The sequence below is a fragment of the Phycodurus eques genome, chromosome 11, assembly GCF_024500275.1.
Source record: "Phycodurus eques isolate BA_2022a chromosome 11, UOR_Pequ_1.1, whole genome shotgun sequence".
Classification (NCBI taxonomy): Eukaryota; Metazoa; Chordata; class Actinopteri; order Syngnathiformes; family Syngnathidae; genus Phycodurus; species Phycodurus eques.
In genome coordinates this window covers 5513560-5534603 of record NC_084535.1, presented here as the reverse complement: position 1 = coordinate 5534603, position 21044 = coordinate 5513560, and the positions used below count along the sequence as shown (strand labels likewise).

The 21044-nt window shown below is 39.7% G+C and overlaps 1 protein-coding gene across 3 annotated transcripts in view; it reads left to right on the top strand.

The window, feature by feature from the left end:
• The window catches only part of zgc:154058 (Transmembrane protein 150A-like), a 36906-nt gene that overhangs the window by 13013 nt on the left and 2849 nt on the right, over positions 1-21044 (top strand). For 2 of the 3 annotated variants that reach the window (XM_061689991.1, XM_061689992.1), the window contains exons 6-8: positions 5547-5674; positions 16380-16557; positions 17313-20569. In XM_061689991.1, the coding sequence (XP_061545975.1) occupies positions 5547-5674; positions 16380-16557; positions 17313-17563 (557 nt within the window). In that variant the 3' untranslated portion in view covers positions 17564-20569. Of the gene's footprint in view, positions 1-5546; positions 5675-16379; positions 16558-17312; positions 20570-21044 lie in introns of those variants that run through there. The other variant, XR_009769445.1, reaches the window with a different exon arrangement.

Genomic DNA, 21044 nt, shown 5'->3' with positions numbered 1-21044 from the left:
TCACGAGGAGTCGCATGTTCAGCGATTTACAGACAGTCTCTTCCCTCCGATTGGCTGGAAATGGCCTGCTCCCTGAGCCATACATTCATCTACATGCAATGTGTACAATTTACAACATTGACTCTGTTGTTGTCGGTGCATTACTTTAGCCACAGCTGGCCATTGCTGAGAACCAGTGGGTTCTATCTACGCTTCTCTGTACCCAAGTACAGTGGCTCTTTCAAAGTTGGACGCCCTTAACTCCAGTATGGCGCTCCGCCATAATTTTGGGGTAAAATATGCAGCAAAAGTTAAACAAAACTTGGAGTCCAAACATCATCATACGTGACATCAGCAAGTTCTGGAGGACTTCAACTGGGTGGGCATCCAAAGCACGTATCAAACTCAAGGCTGGTGGGCCAGATCCGGCCAACCACATCATTTTATGTGGCCTGTAAAAGCTTGCCACAGTTTTTGCTTCTTTTCAAAAGTAGTTATCCGTCATGAAAATGACAAAATAAAGCATGGGAAATCGTATTATATGTTAGGTGAGGGACAAGAAGTGTAACTGCCTTGCGTTCTAGTTCTCTAATCAGTAAACAAACAGTGGTGTTCAGCTTTCTGGCTAGTTAAAAAAAAAAAAAAAAAAGCGTGGTGCAAATGCAACTTTTTTTGCCATTTAACCAGCCTTAAGAAAACAAACTACAAACTACCATTGTTGCATTTTCCCTAAAAATAAATAATTCATTTAACATTTCAGACAAGCAGTTGGTTTTGCATTTCTTTTCTTTACTGTGCCCAATGTTTACCCAAACCCTGAGCGTAAAACCTCAGTACGTTCAGAACAGTGATTTTTGGCATGGACTTTATGCGGGTTCACTGTTATAACCGGCCACCGAGGGCAACCATACATACAATGTGATCCACGATGAAAACAAACTTGACAACTCTGAGCCCCACAAGTGTTTTGCTTCGTTTTGCTCTATCTTTTTTTTTTCTGCACTGGCAAAGACAAAAAATATTGACGACCATAAAAGTTGCTTCTCTATGACTGTATTTACTCTGATTACAGTTACACCATGTTAATACTTGTCGTAGCGCAAGTAGCTACGGCTGCATTAAAGTATGTTAAGTTGACGTGGTATGTAGCCGCACAAGAGCCTATTGTAAATAATCGGCGCTTTAGCTTCTTAGCCTATTGATTTATGTGCTCCGGGGGTTAACTCGATGAAGCGATTACTCCGTTTATGCTATTTTTTTCTTTGCCGTAAAATTTTTCAAAGACAATGCACGTATTATTTCTCTGCATACCTCTAGTGGGAGAGAATGCAAGTGTGTTTGGGGTGTAACGAATCCCCTGGTGGGGAACAGTGGGGTTTGTTTAACTGGAAGGTGTGGTCCGGTCCTTTTGTGGGAGCATGCAATTGTAATGTTTTCACTTTTTTTTTTTGTATGTGACGGCAGGGTTGTTCACGACAGTGTCTGTGCTGTTGCAGCGTGACACAAAGCACATGTATTGAATGTTTCAGTCAGCACGCCACTTCCTGACCAGGGTTTCCTAAAGTTAGAGAGCGTATAATCTGGTTTGGATCGCCATTTGAAAGGTGATCAAAGCTCAGTCATGTGCGTGTGTTCATGATAAATTAGTCCCATTCTTTGCCATCCAACAGGAGGTTATGTAATGTTTGTAACTGCAACCTTTAGGGAAATGTAATATTTTGACCAATACAAACGTAAAGGTGATAAGTATTATCCAATCAAAGGCATTCTTTGTTCCATGGAATCTACAAAGTTGAGCGCAATTTCTCTGATGCTGGTTGACTTCCAAGTTGTTCCAATTTTTTTTTTCTCAATAGAAGTGCTTTCATTCATTCCCTTGACATCATTAAAAACATTAAAAACTTTGGTATAATGTACAGTGAACCCTCATTTATCTTGCGGCATACGTTCCAGATGGACCCCAGTGAAAATGTGGGATATAGAGAGACCATACAAATACTTTTTTTTGGTATGGTTTGATCTCTCTCACACACAGTAAACAAATTTAAACATATTCAAATGCACTAAAACCTATTCAAACAGACTAAAGTATTCCTTAGCGCCTGTTCGTAGTCTCTAGCTGTCAAGAATCGGGGGAATCGTATAACATCACTCTCGCAGTTCTTCAAATAGGAGTCTAACCGTGATTGCGTCAAGATGTTTTGTCACTTCAAATTTTGAAGGTCCTGGGCAGATTACACAGATTAACATGAAAACACAAAGATGTTGAAATATGGTTTCATGGAAGAAATACTGGTATTAGAATCTAGGTTGTAATTGTCACTCAGTGGTTCGGATTAGTTAAGGCCAGTAGAGAAGGCCTTGCTCACCACATGTAGTCATGTAGAAGCATGCATTTCTTGCCCCACCATTTTTAATATAATCCAAGTTTTTTAAAAAACTTTTCCATCATGTGGACACGGTCTCTGTTTTAATCACATAAATCGAGTTAAGACTACAAGGCAAGAGCTTGTCCAGAGCCTTTGGATGGAGGTCAATTACACTGCTTGCTATACAGACGCATACTGTGCATTCAATTCTGAAGGAATCTGTAACCCGTCAGCATGACGTTTACTCCAGTACACCCAAGAGAAATCAATCCACCGAAACAAAAAATGTAAACATGGATGATACATGTATCTAACGGCCAAATGTTTCTTATCTTTTGCACATTTTACATAAGTGCCTAATGACAGCAATTTGAAACGTCCTCATCTGTAATGATTAAAAACTCATTTTGTAGGGATGGAAAAAGGTCCACAGCCGGCCAGTCTGGAGAAGAGAGACTGAAATGCCATAATCTAATGCAATAAACCGCTGTTGCCTTAGTTATCCCTTCAGCGAGACAGCATGTTTCCCATTTTATACAGGAGGAGGGGGGGAAAAAAGACAAGCTTGTTTACAAGGAGATGCTGCTGTTTTTTCCATGATTGTTACAGAAAGCACTCTGCCGTGACTGCATGCAAAGTAGCCTACAAATACGCACAAGATCAAGCTTGATGAGACGAACAGAATAATTACCTTTTACATTCCTATCAAATGATTGCATGTGTATATTTTACACGTGTATTTTGCCCATTGTGTTTCAACTAAACCTTATTTTGGCAATTGTTTTTGTTCATATCTGCTTTAAACGTTTTGCTTTCACTTGATTTCTCAAAGCTGGTAGTCATTTTATGGGGGGGGTGGTTTGTTTCCACATTACCCTCGTAACATCTCTTTATTGTGCACGCTAATGAAACTCCTGTATTGACACTGACTTCAAAGTTGTTTGAATTAAAAAAAATAATTTCCCGAAGGGAATAAGTTTAGTGCCAGGCTCAAATAGGTCACTGTCATCAACCCTTTATTAACCATACAGAAGATGTTGTAACAAACATTTTAAGAGCGCAAAGAGAAGATAATCACTCTCACAATATTAAGTAAAACTACACACCTATTTGAATATGTGTGACATGCGATAATGGAGAGCGATGCCGTCGCCAAGTATTATATAAGCATGGTAAAATTAAATTTAAATATATAGCATCCCCCCCGGAGAAAATTCGACCAGCCGCCACTGCTGTTGATTATGGTTGGGGCGGAGAGTTCTTGATTAAATCAGAGGATGACGAAGGCAGACGACCATCTTCTTGGGATAAGAGAAAACAGTTGTAGTCAGATAGCACAGTCCATGTTTAGTGAAGATAATGGGGTCTGATTTACAGAGGTGTAAAAGACAAGCGCAAAGAAGTAACAATCACTGGCAGTTGAGTTTCAGTGCATTCAGTATGGTAATTTTTTTTCATTTTTTATGATGATAGTTGGGATAGGTTCCAGCACGCCCGCGACCCTTGCGAGGAGAAGCGGCTCAGAAAATGGATGGATTTTTTTTACCCATTCGGGTTTTGCAGGGTTGCTAACAACACTCTTCCCTGTGGTCAGAGACATACAGTATTTATTTTTGCGTTATGACTTCTTGAGTCTTCAAGTGGCTTCCGTAAACTTGCAGTATAGCATGAACATGATAATAGAGTAGTCCTCCACCCAGAGGTTGTGCTGGTTTTACGTAACGCGCCGCATCATTGAGATGTCCGCTCTGACATGTCCCCATCCCGCCAAAAGCGGAGACGAGCGTGGGCAACTTCGAACAGTGAAGTGCTTCCTCTGCGTGGCCACGCTTGCCATGACTACGCTGGTTTGGCGGCGAGCGCCCTCCCAATCCCCTCCCGCCCCCCGCTCCCACAAAGAAACAGTGACAACAGTTTAGTCTGGGAGGACAATATATGGGCTCCCTGTCAAGGCACCAGGGGCTCCTTGTCCCTTCTCCTCCGTGGCCCACTTTTACCGAGAGGCTGGTCAGCCTGCGTCAGCAGTGTAGGAGCTGCAAAGGTTCCAGACAAAGACAAACTAGTGGGGGTTTGCTTGTCAGCACACCAACAATGCCCCCGAGTCACAGCCCATTAGCCCATCAACAGTCATCTGCCCCCTTTACAGTTCTATACTCCAACCCCCTGCACCTTTTATTTTAAATGTAAGATCCTAACCCCACGCGCCGCACACTTTCCCGCCATCTAATTTTCCCGCCTTACAAGAGTAATTCCACTTCCGGTAATTTTACAATCCGCTTCCAATTATTTATTTTTTTCTGCTTCTTGGCAAAAATGAGGTGCGCTTGAGTCAACATTAAAATTAAAGCCAGACTCGATGGGGTAACAAAGTGTTCATACAGTAGCGGTTGCCCTTATTTTAATGCATCTGCTTGGCCTGTGGTTCTCAAACCTTTTACACCAAGTACCACCTTAATAGATACTTTGCTCTCCAAGTACCACAAGAATGACCAACATTCAAATATTTGCGAAGTAGGTTAGTACTTATCAAAAATGAGGCAGGGCCGCCATAACATGATGCAGTTTGAACATTACCACTGTGTTTAAATATAGGGAAAAAATGCACTTAAATATTGATTAAAATGTATTATTGCACATACATAAATATTGTATCTAAATGTTGGAAAGCAAGCAATTCTTAATATTAATGCAAATTAATTGTACTTCTAAGTTTAATAGAACTGAACTGTAATGAACAAATGTACTGTACTGAATAAAAAAAAAAAAGGTTGAATCATGCAGTTTGAACATTTAATTGAGTGTTTCTTTTGTGTACCACTAGAGGGAGCCTACGTACTCGTACCACACTTTGAAAACTGCTGTTGCAAGAGCTTGGATTCCCCAACTGTGATGTATTTATATTGTGTTTTCAGTTTAGATAAGGTCAAATTAAGTTCACCTGTAAAGGTTATAGTGCATTGTAGGTTCGAAAATCCCTAACGTTTTGAGAGAGTGTATGTTTATTTTAACACAGCTCATTGTTATGCCTATCTGGGAGTGATTTGAGACAGTAGTTCCATTTAAATGTCAGTTTATTCACGTAAGTAAATGTTAAAATGTATTGAGTACCAAGTGATCAATGACCCGGTAGTGTTTGCTGGACCCCTGTGCTAGAAAAAGACCCCTAACTATCTCTTTATGTTGCTCTTTGCTCCACAGTCATGGTGATCGTACTGCTTCGCTACGCCCACGTTATTGAGAAGCACCAAAACTGCGTCCTCAACACGGCGAGTCTCTCCACAGGCTGGATCTGTGCCGCTGGACTCATCATGGTGGGCAACTTCCAGGTACGCTCAATAAGCCAAATGCTCCAGTTTACAAACGAAAGTGAAACCTATAAATCTGAATCGGCCCAAAATGGAGTTCAACCTAAATCTTATGGAGTAATATTTCTCAAAAAAAGTGTTTTCCAACAACTTTTTACTCTGTCTGCACTCAAAAAAATATTGAGCTCCATCTACTTAGAAAATGTAAGGCAACTAATTGCATCAAATTATCAAGTAGATATAAAAATACTTTAAGACAACTGCACTTTTCAAATGTGTGAATTTTCAAGTAAAGTCAACTTGTTTCATATTTCAATGGTTAATCTTTCAGCCTTTGAGATTAATTACTTATTTGAGTTATTAAATTGTTTTTCATGAGTAGATGCTACTCACTGAAAAAAATATCTATTACTCATTTAAGTATGATCAACTTGTTTTTTCTATTTTCATTAAGTTGGCTTATTGGGATTTCATATACAAAATAGTTACAAGTGCAAGGTATGAGAAAATAAACAAAACACATACAGACACTACATAAACTGTACAACTGTTCAATGTTTATGAACTTTATGCACAACTTGCTCTTCAACAGGAGTTGAAAGGCACACTGTATATATATATATATATATATATATATATATATATATATATATATATATTAGGCTTTACACGATCAGGATTTTTGGGGCCGATCACTGATCAGCGAGTTTAAAAAAACTGATAACTGATCACCGATCCAATCACAAGATGGAGGAATGTGTCTATTTAAATGACCTGTTCATTTACTGTATATACTTAATTGCTCAAAAACTTATATTTACAATAAATAATGTATCTTTGTTCCTCTATTTATGCCAGTGAGGCATAATGACAGAAAGAACAAAGGAATGGTCTTCTATAAGATGGCAGGAAGTACATACAGTAATTAATGTATCCACTTTTTGTGACATTTTTGTTTGTTGGTGTGCCGTGAGATTTTTCAATTGTAAAATATGTTCTTTGGCTCCATAAAGGTTGGAAATCACTGCTCTCGTCAGATCGTGTATTCTAATCAGTCAGGTCAAACCAACATTACATGACAGAAATAATGGGCGCTAACTTACTGTAATCAAATGACTTTATTTTTTAATTAAATTGCTTCACCCACACCGAAACCTTAGAGCATGATTCGACAGAACGGCGGCATGTTTACGTCCAACCGTTCGTGCTACCACTCGCTTGCTTGGCTATATAATGTTTTGTTGCCTGCTTGCGAGCCGTATCGTATTAAAGGTAAGTGAACATACCTCAAGCAAGCCTTAAACGAACGTCCTCTCCTGAGCACCGGTGACCACCAACACACGTTTTCCCCCATTTTTGTCCTCATAATACCGTCGGCGCGATCCACTCTTGTTGTCGTTGCCACGGTAACGAGTGTATCCTGTCGCATTTGAGTGGACAAGATAAAGCCCAATGATCGTAAAAAACGGGATGCGGTGGTATCGGAATACAAGATTTTATTGCAGTAGTCTGACATAGTGCAATCGTGAAAGAGCAAATTTGTGTTGTCGTCTGATCCGGGCATCACGTGTTGTCTGTCTCAGACGTGTTGTCTGCTCCACACCGCCGACATGTTATTTATTTTTTTATTGTTTTTTTTTTTTTTTTTTTTTTTTTTTAAATAACTTGATTGGCATTATGGAGACAGGCTGTAAGAGTCCCAGAAAGAAAGTGGATTATCCTTCGGAGGAAATATATATATATATATATATCATGCAACATGCTGATTGCACTTAGTACAATTATTATAAAAATATAGTTAATTATATACAGTATAAAAATACAACTTTTGTGAGTAGCAGTGTTGTCTTTATACGGTCCTCTTCATCTTGTCTATTGTGACATTATGAGACAATTGACATTATGAAGCTTCAAACAGGATGTTCTCAGAGGGAAGTGGCCACTGATCTTAGTGTAACAGCGAGCCATAATCAGATTGGAACAAAGCTGAAAGTCACAGAAGGTATAGAAGTGGACATCTTAGAAAATTCATGACTTAAAGTACATGAACCTAACCAAGTCATGTGGCATGGAAACAGACATCGAGTTCATGTACTTTTGAGGACATCTTTTGGTTGACATCAAGCTCCAAAAATACCTTTTGAAAACACTCACACGTGTACTTGAGCTTCTTTGGGTAGCTGAGTTCCAAGGCCCATCAGAAAGAAATCAGGGATTACAAAAAGGACCTCAGTTCCCTCGATGACTATTCCATCTTTACGGTACCCCAATTTGATGACTACAAATATGCTCAGGGCTTCTAGGATGGCCGTAGGATCATCATCATCATAAATCTGTAAAATATGTGAGAATTAATTGTATAGATTTTAATCGCATGCAATTTTGTATTTCAAGGTTTTATGATGACAATAATTTGTGCCTAGAACAAAATAATTCAATTCACAACTTGTTTTGAAATTCGACTTAGAAGTCAACATGGAAGGGATTAAATTAACTGTTTTAAATTCGACTGTATATTTGTATGAGTGCATGGATTATGATCATCTCATTATTTCTTAATTATAGTCAAAGGCAAGCTCATGACTGTTGCTCCTTTTAAGCATTAAATATACATTTCGCAATCCCCTCTCTAATGCAAACTTATTTTGCCTTCACGAGGATGAGTCCGTTAATGTTATCAAAGTCTTTCTGATGGAGTTGTTTCGATCCGCTTCTCTGTAGATGTTAGTTCTTTAGAAGAAATCTCTGCTTAGTTAAAATATTTGGAGCGCTGGCTCGGTGCCTCAATGGATGTCGTGCATTTGTGAGCTTCTTTGAAAGATGGGCACACAGGGAGGAGGGAGAGAGTGTTGCGGGAATGTTAAATGAAATTCCCATCTGCGATTTATGTGGAAAAAAGGCGATAGAACAACATGGAAATGTAGCAAAATAAACTGAATTAACTTTTGACTTTGCTAAAAGCAGGCAGTAGCCCCCGCAAACAAAATGCTGTTGCAACACACTTCACATGCTGTGCTGACAATGAAATACCCACAAAAATGTTTTTTTTTTTCGTAATTCCCAAGTGCTTTGAGTTATTTTTGTATTATTCCTTAATAGGAACAGACAACAGTATATATTTAGTCGTCGCCGCCCCCCCCCCCCCATGGCAGTGCTTAACTTTTTTTATGAGTAGCTATACAATGCCAATTCCAATGAAGTTGGGATGTTGTGTAAAACATAAATCAAAACAGAATACAATGATTTGCAAATCATGTTCAACCTATATTTAATTAAATGCACTACAGAGAGAATATATTTAATATTCAAACTGATAAACTTTATTGTTTTTAGCAAATAATCATTCACTTGGAATGCTATGGCTATAACACGTTCCAAAAAAGCTGGGACAGGTGAAAAAAGACTGAGAAAGTTGAGGACTGCTCATTAAACACCTGTTTGGAACAACCCACAGGTGAACAGGCTAATTGGGAACAGGTGGGTGCCATGATTCGGTGTAAAAGGAGCTTCCCTGAATTGATCAGTCATTCACAAGGAAAGATGGGGCGAGGTTCACCTCTTTGTGAACAAGTGTGTGAGAAAATAGTCGAACAGTTTAAGGACAATGTTCCTCAACGTACAATTGCAAGGAATTGAGGGATTTCATCATCTACAGTCCATAATATCATCAAAAGGTTCAGAGAATCTGGAGAAATCACTGCATGTAGGCGGCAAGGGCAAAAACTAACATTGAATGCCCATGACCTTTGATCCCTCAGGCGGCACTGCATCAAAAACCGACATCGATGTGTAAAGGATATCACCACATGGGCTCAGGAACTCTTCCGAAAACCAATGTCAGTAGACACAGTTGAGCGCTACGTCTGTAAGTGCAACTTAAAACTGTACTATGCAAAGCAAAAGCTATTTTTCAACAACACCCAGAAATGCCGCCGGCTTCTCTGGGCTCGAACTCATCTAAGAAGGACTTATGCAAAGTGGAAAAGTGTTCTGTGGTCCGACGAGTCCACATTTTAAATTGTTTTTGGAAATTGTGGCCGTCATGTCCTCCGGGCCAAAGAGGAAAAGAACCATCTGTTATGGGTGCAAAGTTCAAAGGCCAGCATCTGTGATGGTATGGGGCTGTGTTAGTGCCAATGGCATGGGTAACTTACACATCTGTGAAGGCACCATTAATGCTGAAAGTTACATACAGGTTTTGGAGAAACGTATGCTGCCATCCAAGCAATGTCTTTTTCATGGACGCCCCTGCTTATTTCAGCAAGACAATGCCAAACCACATTCTGCATGTGTTACAACAGCGTGGCTTCGTAGTAAAAGAGTGCAGGTACTAGACTGGCCTGCCTGCAGTCCAGACCTGTCTCCCATTGAAAATGGGTGGCACATTATGAAGCGTAAAATACGACAATGGAGACCCCGGACTGTTGAACAGCTGAAGATGTACATCGAGCAAGAATGGGAAAGAATTCCACCTACAAAGCTTCAACAATTAGCGTCCTCAGTTCCCAAACGTTTATTGAATGTTGTTAAAAGAAAAGGTGATGTACTGATTCAACTCTTTTAATTAACTAAAAGTTTTCAAATGTAGGGAGTAAAAGTAAGAAGTCAGCAAGAAAAAAAATAGATGTAAAATACAAATACCACTGAAGTAAAGTGATGTGGGGTCAGTAAGCCTCACCTGGTTCCCGGTTCTCCTTTGGGGCCCTCCTCTCAGGAGAAGCATTTTTCTTTACACGAGAGCCTAAATCGGGGGAAGTGAGTCATGGAGTCTGGCAACGACCGCCAGGAGTTTTTGGGCAGACCCGTACGCTGAAAGGCTCCATCTTTAACCAAACACAGCCCCTTAAACTTGGCGTACACTCTCTACATGCTCGGAGGAAGGAAATACTGAAGTAAATTAGGCGTTACACGATCAGGATTTTTGGGGCCGATCAGCGAGTTTAAAAAAACGATATCCGATCACATGATGGAGGAATGTGTCTATTTAAATGACCTGTTCATTTACTGTACGTAAATACTTGTGTACTTAATTGCTCAAAAAATTATATTTACAATAAATCATGTGTCTTTGTTCCTCTATTTATGTCAGTGAGGAATAGTGGCAGACAGAACAAATGAATGGTCTTCTATTATATGGCAGGAAGTACATACAGTAATTAATGTATCCACTTTTTGTGACGTTTTTGTTTGTTGGTTTTTCAATTGTAAAATATGTTCCTTGGCTCCATAAAGGTTGGAAATCACTGCTCTAGTCAGATCGTGTATTCTAATCAGTCAGGTCAAACCAACATTACACGACAGAAATAATGGGTGCTAAATGGCTGTAATTAAATTACTTTATTTTTAATGAAATTACTTTACCCACATCGAAATTTTAGAGCATGATCCGACAAAACGGCGCCATGTTTACGTCCAACCGTTAGCGATAGCACTCGCTTGCTAGGCTACATAACGTTTTTGTTGCCTGCATGCGAGCCGTTTCGTATTAAAAGTACGTGAACATACCGCAAGCAAGCCTTAAACGAACGCCCTCTCCTGTCCTGAGCACCGGTGACCACCAACACACGTTTTTCCCCATTTTGTTCTTACAAAGACATGGCGCGATCCATTATTGTTGTCGTCACCATGGCAGCGAACATATTCGGTCGCGTTTGCGTTGACACGATGAAGCCCAGTGATCTGAAAAAACGGGATGCGCTGGTATCGGAATACAAGATTTTATTGCAGGAGTCTGACAGTGCAATCGTGAAAGAGTAAATTTGTCTTATGGTCTGATCTGGGCATTACATGTTGTCTGTTCCACACCCCCGACATGTTTTCTTTTTTTAAAATAACTTTATTGGCTGTCAGATACTTACAGGACTACGCCAAAACACACGCGACAAGGCTAAAAATAAACCAGCTTTTGGATTCAAATATACTCTGCGCGATGGCGACGCGGAGTAAATGTCTTTTGCTGAGCCGATCAATGACGCCATTGATCGGATCGGCGAATTATGACATTAAAGCCGATCAGCATAAAATGCTAATTATCGGCCGATACTGATAAGGCCGATAAAGTCGGTGTGAAGTCTAATGTAAATGATGGTGGATAAATAGTGACACTCCATCACGGAATGCAACAAAGTGGGCAAAAAACAGTTTGGACAGTGTGAAGGAAAACATTGATCAAAAAGGCAGCAGATGTGTGATGACGTATCCCACGCTGTCGCCTGCTGTAGTTTGTTACATAAGGTGCTGGCTGGCGGGACAGCTGTGGCGTGGCCACGGGGGCTTTCGCTGTCAGGCAGACCGACGGTTGGGGCAAGGAAGGACATAAATGGATGAAGCACGTCGCTGGGGAGCGTGGCTTTTTTGAACGTCGTCATCACGCTGTTTGAGCGCCGTTGCTGCTTTCTGATACATCAAATGTGAGTGCGTATGTGCAGTGGGGGGAAGTCTGTTCTCAGAAGCACAGCTGTGCATTATTTGTTACATTCAATTGTGTAAAATTATTTCCAACAGTGTATTTTCATTTTGTAGCCTTTCTCTTGCCTCGTAACTCCACTCCTATCACAAACCATAATTCTCCTTTGAAATGAATGAAAATGTCATTAATCTCTTCCAGCCCCCACAAAAAACACCCACAAAAGGTTAGTTTCAATAGGAAAAATAACACCTACAGTATTGTACTTTATTCAATCATACAGTAATAACATAATTCAATAGAATGTAAAGAATGAAACACTTTGTGAATCATGATATTTCAGTGGCATTGAGCCTTCTTCTTGGCCACCAGGGGCAGTATAATACATAGACATACAGTACAACATGTGGATTTGATGATGAAACACAGAAGATCACCGCAACTAAGCTGCAGTAATAAGTTGTTTTTCGCAGAGGTAGAAGAATATACTGTATGTTCGTGAGTATTGTTGTATGCTGTACGGCCACTGCGTTTGTTCACATATAACTTGTTGAAAAGTTGATAATTACCGCTAGATTGATGCTAGTTTTGTTAGCCCATCTATGGTGCTTTGCTTTATGTGTTCGCATTAAGCTAGCAGACGTTCATAAAACAGAATAAGTTATGTGGTTTGGTTCTGTACGCAACATTTAATTTCCTCTGATTTATGTTTAGTTTTGCAGTAAACTTCAATGGGGAGTGGCAATAAACTTGTTGCAGCTAACTAGCAAACAACAACTAGCAAAACACGTCTCAGGAAATTAGATTACACAAAAAACAACCCAATTTTAATTTTTGGGGAATTGGGTTTGAACTATTGAAGACAATGAGCTTTTTAAAATTATGATATTCATTTAATTTGTTAAGATCCTTCTGTAAATGGCTTCATTTTCTCCACCTCTTTACTCAACCACAGATGGGGGAGGCCTTAATTTGTACAAATGTATTTTTTGGAACAATATTAAGCAACATTACAATTTAGTGTATGGCAATTAAAACTGAAGTTTACAAGTAAATAAAACTAACTTGTTGACAAATGTAGAGAAATGACGAGAACCAAAGCAGACGGGGGCAACAAAATTGGACGCACACAACATTGCAGAGCGATCACGTGAGATTAAACTGTAACACTAATCGTCATTAATGATGCCATCTCCACATAGTGTAGTGGAATATATACAACACACAATCAGACTTTAGTTCACAGTTACGTGCCTCAGTGCTGCTGTTTTGGTCAGCAACTGCGTTTAACTCCTAAATGGCCATTTGTGAATGAAAGTCTATGCACTGAGATAATGACTTCTACGACCCGTTTTTCTCTGATGGGAGAATTATGCGATTATGTGTCATAATTGGATGACTGGAAACTATTTGGAGTACTGAGAGCGTGTAATATTATTAATATGGTATTTGTGTAACTGTGAATTATTGAGGCATTCAGTGATACGGTCGGGCGGGTCGAAAACATCTGAATGCCTGCCTGGCTCACATGATGTGACTCAGCTGCCACCAAACGCTGAAGGACAACTAGGAGAAAGTCTTATATAAATGTTATTTATCCAGCTTGTTGTCAACACAAACTCAAGGCAGTCTGCAGACATGACAACAGAAGTCTTATTTCTTTTTCTTCCCCCAGATAGTCAAACTCATTTTAATTGCAGGCCACGTCGTAGACTTATGTGCCTGTGTTACACTATAAATATAAGATCAAGGAACATACAGTATATTTGAACACAAACGGCAGACGAACACATATAGACAGATAATATACGGGAACAATACTCACAGGCATATTCTTTATCCTCTCCTGTTTCCTTGTACTATGTATCCATATGTCTGTATTATACTGTGGCCAAGGCACGGACGACAGAAGGCGCAGTATAATGACCATTGAATTGAAGCAAAAAGTGTGACAAAAACAGTTTAATTCTTTACATTCTATTTAATTACAGTACGTCATTACTCGAGGCACCATTGTAAACAACTGTTCAGTTTGTGTTAAGAAGAGATTTGGTGGGGGAAAAAATGCTCGTAATATTTGTCAAAAGTGAATAAAATTGCAATTGATTTTCAGCCAAAACAAAAAGAATGACTCCATTTAGCAAGAAACATGAAGTAGACACCACTGAAATAGTCTCTGCAGTTGGCAGATTTATGAGTTAAGATGCATTTGATTTGTATTCTCACCGGCACTGCCTTTCTGCCCAATGCATCATTGTGTCCATTAACACCCTGTACATCACATGGCGTCCTGTAAATGCACACAGACGCGCACACACACTTTCGGTAAGTAGAGCAGTGAGGGCTTTATGCATCATTACACCTTCACCCCCTTAATGATCACAATTAGTCACACAGGCTGGGACACCGAGCAGCAGGCTCACATGTAAAACACTCTTCAATTCACACACCAGTGAATTAATTATGTAGTACTGCATCTCTTCTTTGTTAGATGAATTTATCATGCCGTCACTTAAATATTGGACGTGTAATATCATATCACATTGTCTTGTAAACAAAATGAAAAGCCATCATTTTGCTCAAGACATATATCCTTCGTGTGTTGTACAGTATCTCAGTATAGAGGCCATCCAAAAGAGGAGTAGTGATGGTAACAGTGGTGGTGGTAGTCATGGTAGTGTAGTAGTAGTAGTAATGATGGTGGTGGTGTGAATAGTAGTGTGAATACCAGTAGTGGTTGGATGTTTGTTAATACACCAGTATGTAGCATCTCTTTAATCAAAATGATTTTCATGCAAAAAAATGAACTATTATCCATGGATTTGACGGTCCATCCAATTTGATTTGAAAGTCCACATTCCATTCATTTAAAAAGTAAAAAGTCTGCACTTCATGACGCTTGCATTGCATCGTAAATTTGTTAAGCACTGTACATAAAGCTGGAAAGACGTGAAAGCGTTGGTTTATCTTTGCCTGCGAAATTCCGTTAAGAACAAACGACAAGCCTGCATTTCATATCACACTGTCTGTGAATCTTCAAGGATTAGCCTTGTGCACAGGAATGTTCAGCATGTTCCCGCTGGGTCAACGGGCAAGTAGCTCAGAACCCCGAAGCGTCTTGCTTGTCGCTCCAATGATCTTGCAGAATTATGCGCACGGTCACACCGTTGGTTTAGACGCAAGTTGTGAACAAGGTGCAGAGAAACGTCTGAATTCTGAAAGGCGGGGCTGCTTTGATCATCGCGAACCTGTGGTGTGAGGTGTATTCACAGTATTGTTCTCCCAGATTTGCTCAGAAAAATGGGCAAGGCCGACAATCGTCACTGTTAAACCTGTTCGTTATTAACCTTGAGCCGGGCACAGTTTGATTGGATGATAACCGTGAGCAAAAATAATGGTATCACGTTGTTGCTAATATAGCGCTAAAGTTTACAATTTGGAAATGTTTGGCGAAAAAAAATGGTTTTCCCCACTGAAAGCACGCTGTAGTTACTTAACGTAAAAAGAATAAAAGTAATTGAATTTCTAAGTCAAATCAAAATGTTTTACAACAGTAAAGGTACTTATTTCTCAGAAAATGAGCAACTACCTCTGCTCTTCTTCGCTGTGTGAAGTAACATCAGAGCGCAAACAAACTTACGTTAGCCATTTCATCATTTGTAGACGCGCTAACTGTCACAGCTGGCTCCAAATGAACCGCATCCTACTAATATATTAACATTACCTTCCTTAGATTCGTTAAAGAGTGGTGTGGCCCGCTCGTAAATCTTTCTATCCAAAGACTTTTTCAACATTTGAATTTGACTATAAACCTAAACAAACAAATTTCATATCCATCCATCCATTTTCTTTACCGCTTATCCTCACAAGGCTGCTGGAGCGTCTATTTAACCAAACAGCAAATCAATTTGTCTGACGAAACGCACGAAGCAAAACGCCATAGATGGGCTAACGAAACTAGCATCGATGTTGCGGTGTTGTAATCCTTTAAGCAACAGATATTGGAAGGACAGGCATTTACTGCGGGGAAGTTGACGTCTTCTGTGTCTCTTTGTACTGTATATCAGTATGTCTGTACTATACTGCCCCCGGGTGGCCAAGGGGCACACACACCAGATGGAGCAGCATAATGACTATTGAATTGAAGCAAAAAGTGTGACAACAATGGTTTCCATACCATTTAATTAATGACAATATGAAAGCAGACATAGCGTCAATGTTCCAATACTTTTGGTGTGTGAGGATCCTGCGGTGGAAGCCACAGTCGTATGGAAAAACCTTCTGAGGACACTGATGGAACACCTTCTCTCTGTCTGCCAGGTGGACTACGCCAAAGTTCTCCACTATGTCGGAGCGGGCATCGCCTTCCCCACCAGTATGCTGTTCGTGTGCCTGCAGTCGGCGCTGACGTATCGGCTGGCCAAGACGCAGGGGGAGTACAACGTGGCCCACCTGCGGCTCTGCATGACCCTACTCGCCTTCGTCGCCCTGGTGCTCAGTATCCTCTTGGGCTGCTTTACACGTTGGGCCGCCTTCGGGGCTCCTTCAGCTCAGTAGGAACGGAGGTTTCACTTTCATTCCGAGCAACTGTTTCTTCTTGAAAACACTTTTTTTTTTTTTTTTTTTTTTTTTTTTTTTTGCCATATTAAAAAAAAATCTTATTTTATCATACATTGCAACAGTGTAGAGGCTTTGCCATATTTTGTCTCTTTCATGCATCTAAGGATGATGCAGTAGTCACTAAAATAGAATAAAGATGTAATACTACAACATAATAATAATGATCACATTATAAAATAAACATTACATGATATCATAAATATAAATCAAATAATACATACATTTAAAAGAAAATGAACATAAATCAGTGAAAAAATATTTACCGGATTGCGATATGACAAAATATATAAGATATATATATATATATATACACTTTAATAATCCTGTGATGTGATTTAAAATAAAATAATGCAATATATAAATAAAATACACTAATAAAATAAGAATCATAACATCAAAATATAAATTAGACATACGTTATTAATCTCAGGAGGTAAATATAATTACAAAAACATTATATTTAAAGAAAATATATAATAATGATGCCATTAAAATATAGGAAAATAATGACAATAATAGGCCGACTAGTTAGCGCAACCGTCTGACAATTGTGAGGCTGGGGGCTTGACTCCAGATTGCGTAACTGTAGTTGTCTCCAAATCTCGGTACGTCCTCCTGAACGGTGTTTTCCAGGCGGCGTGTTTTTCTGCCAGGAGAGCTTCGCCCTGCAGCACGCTTCGGCCATCTTCGAATGGGTCTTCTGCGTCATCATCATGCTCTTCTACGGGACGTTCGCCTTCGAGTTCGCCGACATGTCGGGTGACACCATGGTGGTTTTGGCCCGAGGGGGCTCACCGGGGGCGGCGGCGAGGGAGCACAAGGTGGACGCGCTGGGGCCGCGCTTGCCGCCGCACCAACCCGAAAACATGTCGTCCATCCTGTAGGGCCCGACTCGCTCGGATTGGATTATCCTTCCAAGACGGCGCTGTCAAATCAGTCGAGTCATTCAATCAATCACGTCAAGATTCGAACTCAAGCAAGACCCCAACGGAGAGCTTTTTTTGTCATTACATCAGAGCTTTTTTTTTTTTTTTTTTTCCTTCCCTCCCATTTTTGCCTGTCTGCATTTTGCACATGTGTGAAGCCAAATTTTCCATCCAGACAAACCAGCCAGCCAGCCCTGCCTTCATTTATTAGCCGCAGAGAGCTAAAGGTCCATCAGATTAAGAAAAATCTGTTGTTCCCTTCTCCCAGCGCTCAACAAGTGACCTTGGATGATTTCCTCTTCAGGTGATTGCAGCGAGGCCTTTTCATTTCATTTGGTGAGTGCGCCCGTGCTAAACAAGAGGCTGCTGGACGGCCACAGCTGAAAATGCAGTTTGGTTTTGTCTGCTGCTTTACACGCTCACCACAAAGGACGAAGGTCAGGACGGAAGCAATAAACTCTTCGTATTGTTCTACAGATGAGTACATAACTGTTACGGAAATACTGTTGCATAAAAGAGAGGGGACCTGTTATGTGTGTGTGTGTATATATATATATATATATATACATTTTAATAATTTGTCTCTGATCATGTTCACATTGAACAAGGTAATGATTATGCAAAAAAGTCATTTCCTCACTTTCGACCAGGGGTGCCCAAACTACGGCCCGGGGGCCATTTTAAGTAGCCTGTGGCATATATTAAAATTAAGATGACCTGTGTCGTTTACCTGTATTGTACTAGTTTCTACACTGGTTGGCAAGACCGTACAAGAAGAGAAGAAGAAATTTCTCCTCTCTCACTCGCTTGTTTACCACCAATTAGGGATGGGCGAGTATCGATACCGGTCTTATTTCAAGGTGTCAGGTACTATTGAAGGCTACCGATACCAGCCACCGATACTTAAGGCAAAAAAAAATCTGACATTGAGTCCTCCTTGCCAGTAGCTGGCGCTGCATTGCAGCGCTTTGACACATTGGCGAATCATCACGTGCCTCAGAAAGAACGAAAGGTCTTTGTTCACTATTAGGCCACTATGTTAATTGAAATTGTATGTAACAAAAGTACTAGGGGTATTGGTACAATGTATAGGTGAGTTCTCAAGCGTGACGATTAGTACTGGTATCAGTCTGAAAAAAGTGGTATCGAAAATCCACACCCCCAATCACGTCACTAAAACAGTCACAAAATTTCTATTCACAACGCCGCAATGAATAAAGAATTTAGTTACAGCAGCAACTGAATCGCAATTGTTTGCTCCCACTGCAAGGTCAGCTTAGTACAGAGTGATCTTGTTTTGGTTCTGAATGCGGGATACAGGGCTGTCGGCCACACAAGTGTCAGGAAAAATCCTGACACTTAGCTTCATCACTAGGCTATTTGAAAAAAAAACATATATATATATATATATATATATATAAACAAAATTTTCGTATATCTATATCTGCACTGGATTAATTTTACCATGTTAACTAAAGTCGAAGAATGTCAAAGTGGCTTTTGTGTCATTTGATTTTTGTGTATGGAGGCCTTTGGAAGAAAAAGTTTGGACACCCCTACACACTTGCTGTTCTCTGCAAAAAACAAACAAAACAAAAAAATATATATATATATATCAATGTTAGCATGAGAGATTGGCATCATATTCGAAGAATTCTGTTGATATTGCGGAGTGGTTGATTAAGCATGTCTGTGTTGGTCAATCATGTCTCGATCCAGTTAAAACTGTGTTCAAATTTCACACCACCTGTCCTGCCTTTCCGACATTATACAATGTCAGGTCCCCTTTAATACAGCAAATGGTGACACTTGTTCACGTCGACATCCATATCGCTGTTTGTATGCACTACGTGTTCAAGTGCTCATGATACAGATGGTAGATTGTCCAAACGTTGCCAAAGACGCGTAGACACGACGCAGTCCACACGCCGGTGGTCATTCGAGCCACTTACAGTAAGCTTCTTACCTTTTACAGTATTCCTCATTGTCACGTGCGACTATACGTCCGTGTTATACTGTAAACAGCGTGCCAAATATCAGTGTGCCTGTGGCCTCGGTGCTAATAACAAGCCTGATTGTAACATTATCGCATTCGTCAAAAGCAATATTGTACACTTCGTTTTATCAGTATTTTGTTACAGAATGTCACCGGACACAGCATTGGGTACACGAGACAGCACGACACTTATAATATAAAGATAACGACACTTCCGCTGTACTTGGGTAGCGTATTCGAGCCAGTATTTTCCAACCTTCCTCCGGTGCCGCTGTTCAGTATAAATCACGTGGCGAGGAAGTTGACCAGCCAATTTTATGCCTTGGGAGGTTGTACCAGAAGCCTTGTTTTTTGTTTGTTTTTTTTTTAAGCACAGGATTCATGCAAAGTGACCAGAAATTCTCATTTGCAGGTGTACCTCACGTTGTGGCCTAAAATAATACCAACTTGACGTGTATTTGAGAGATTGTTTATTTGATTTTTTGCCTTTCATTGACTTCGTCTGACATATTCTGTATGCTGTACTCCAGAGGTGTGCCAACCTACTTGACCTATGCAGCTGTTCTCTTTTCTAACGTGTTAATTCATATTCATCATTACACAAGTTGGTCACTTCTATTTAAAAGTTTTTTTTTGTTTGTTTTTTGCGCATCAGTACTGTACACTGAACGTGTGTGACTCAACTGGAAAAGCTTTTAGTTGTCACTTGCTCCCTCTACTGGTCAAACCTATCATTGCAGAAGCTTGGTCTTGTTTGTTCCACCTTAACCCTCCTTTAAAATGTCTTGCTGTAAAAATATAAACATTTCTTTTTGTTTCCATTTTGTCCAGCCTAAAATATATATGTCAAATTTTTAATATTTGGGTTTTCTTTATCCTTCAGAGGCCAGTATGTTAACATGTATTTTTTTATCGGGATAGAAAAACTAAAAATAATTTCTGTAAAATACATTTCAAGGAATATTTTATCTCTTTTTTGTGTGTCATATTTATATATAAAAATAAAATAAAACCACACAAGTCCTGGTGACAAAAAAAATGACCCATTGTAAACGCATCAAATTCATTTTTATATTTGTCCAATGGAAGGCGCTATTTTTTTCTCTTTCGAAGCATGCAGCAGCAAAAATTTCCCACATTTTGAGTTTTCCTGCATCAACACTGAAATAACAAGCACCGTTAATAATTGTCCCACACTATATTTTCTGTTCTGATTTAAATTATTTATATTTGTCCACCAGATGGCACTACTTTACCTCGTTCAAAGCAAAAATGTTCCATATCATTTGTTAGATATTTAAATACTTTTTTTTTGTCCAACAGTTGGCGCCATTTCCCCCATTCAAAGCATGCAGCAGTAAAAATATTCCCTTTTTTACTGTTTATCTGCCTCAATACTGAAATTACAAGTGTATATTGCTAAAAATACAGTATCTCGTCATC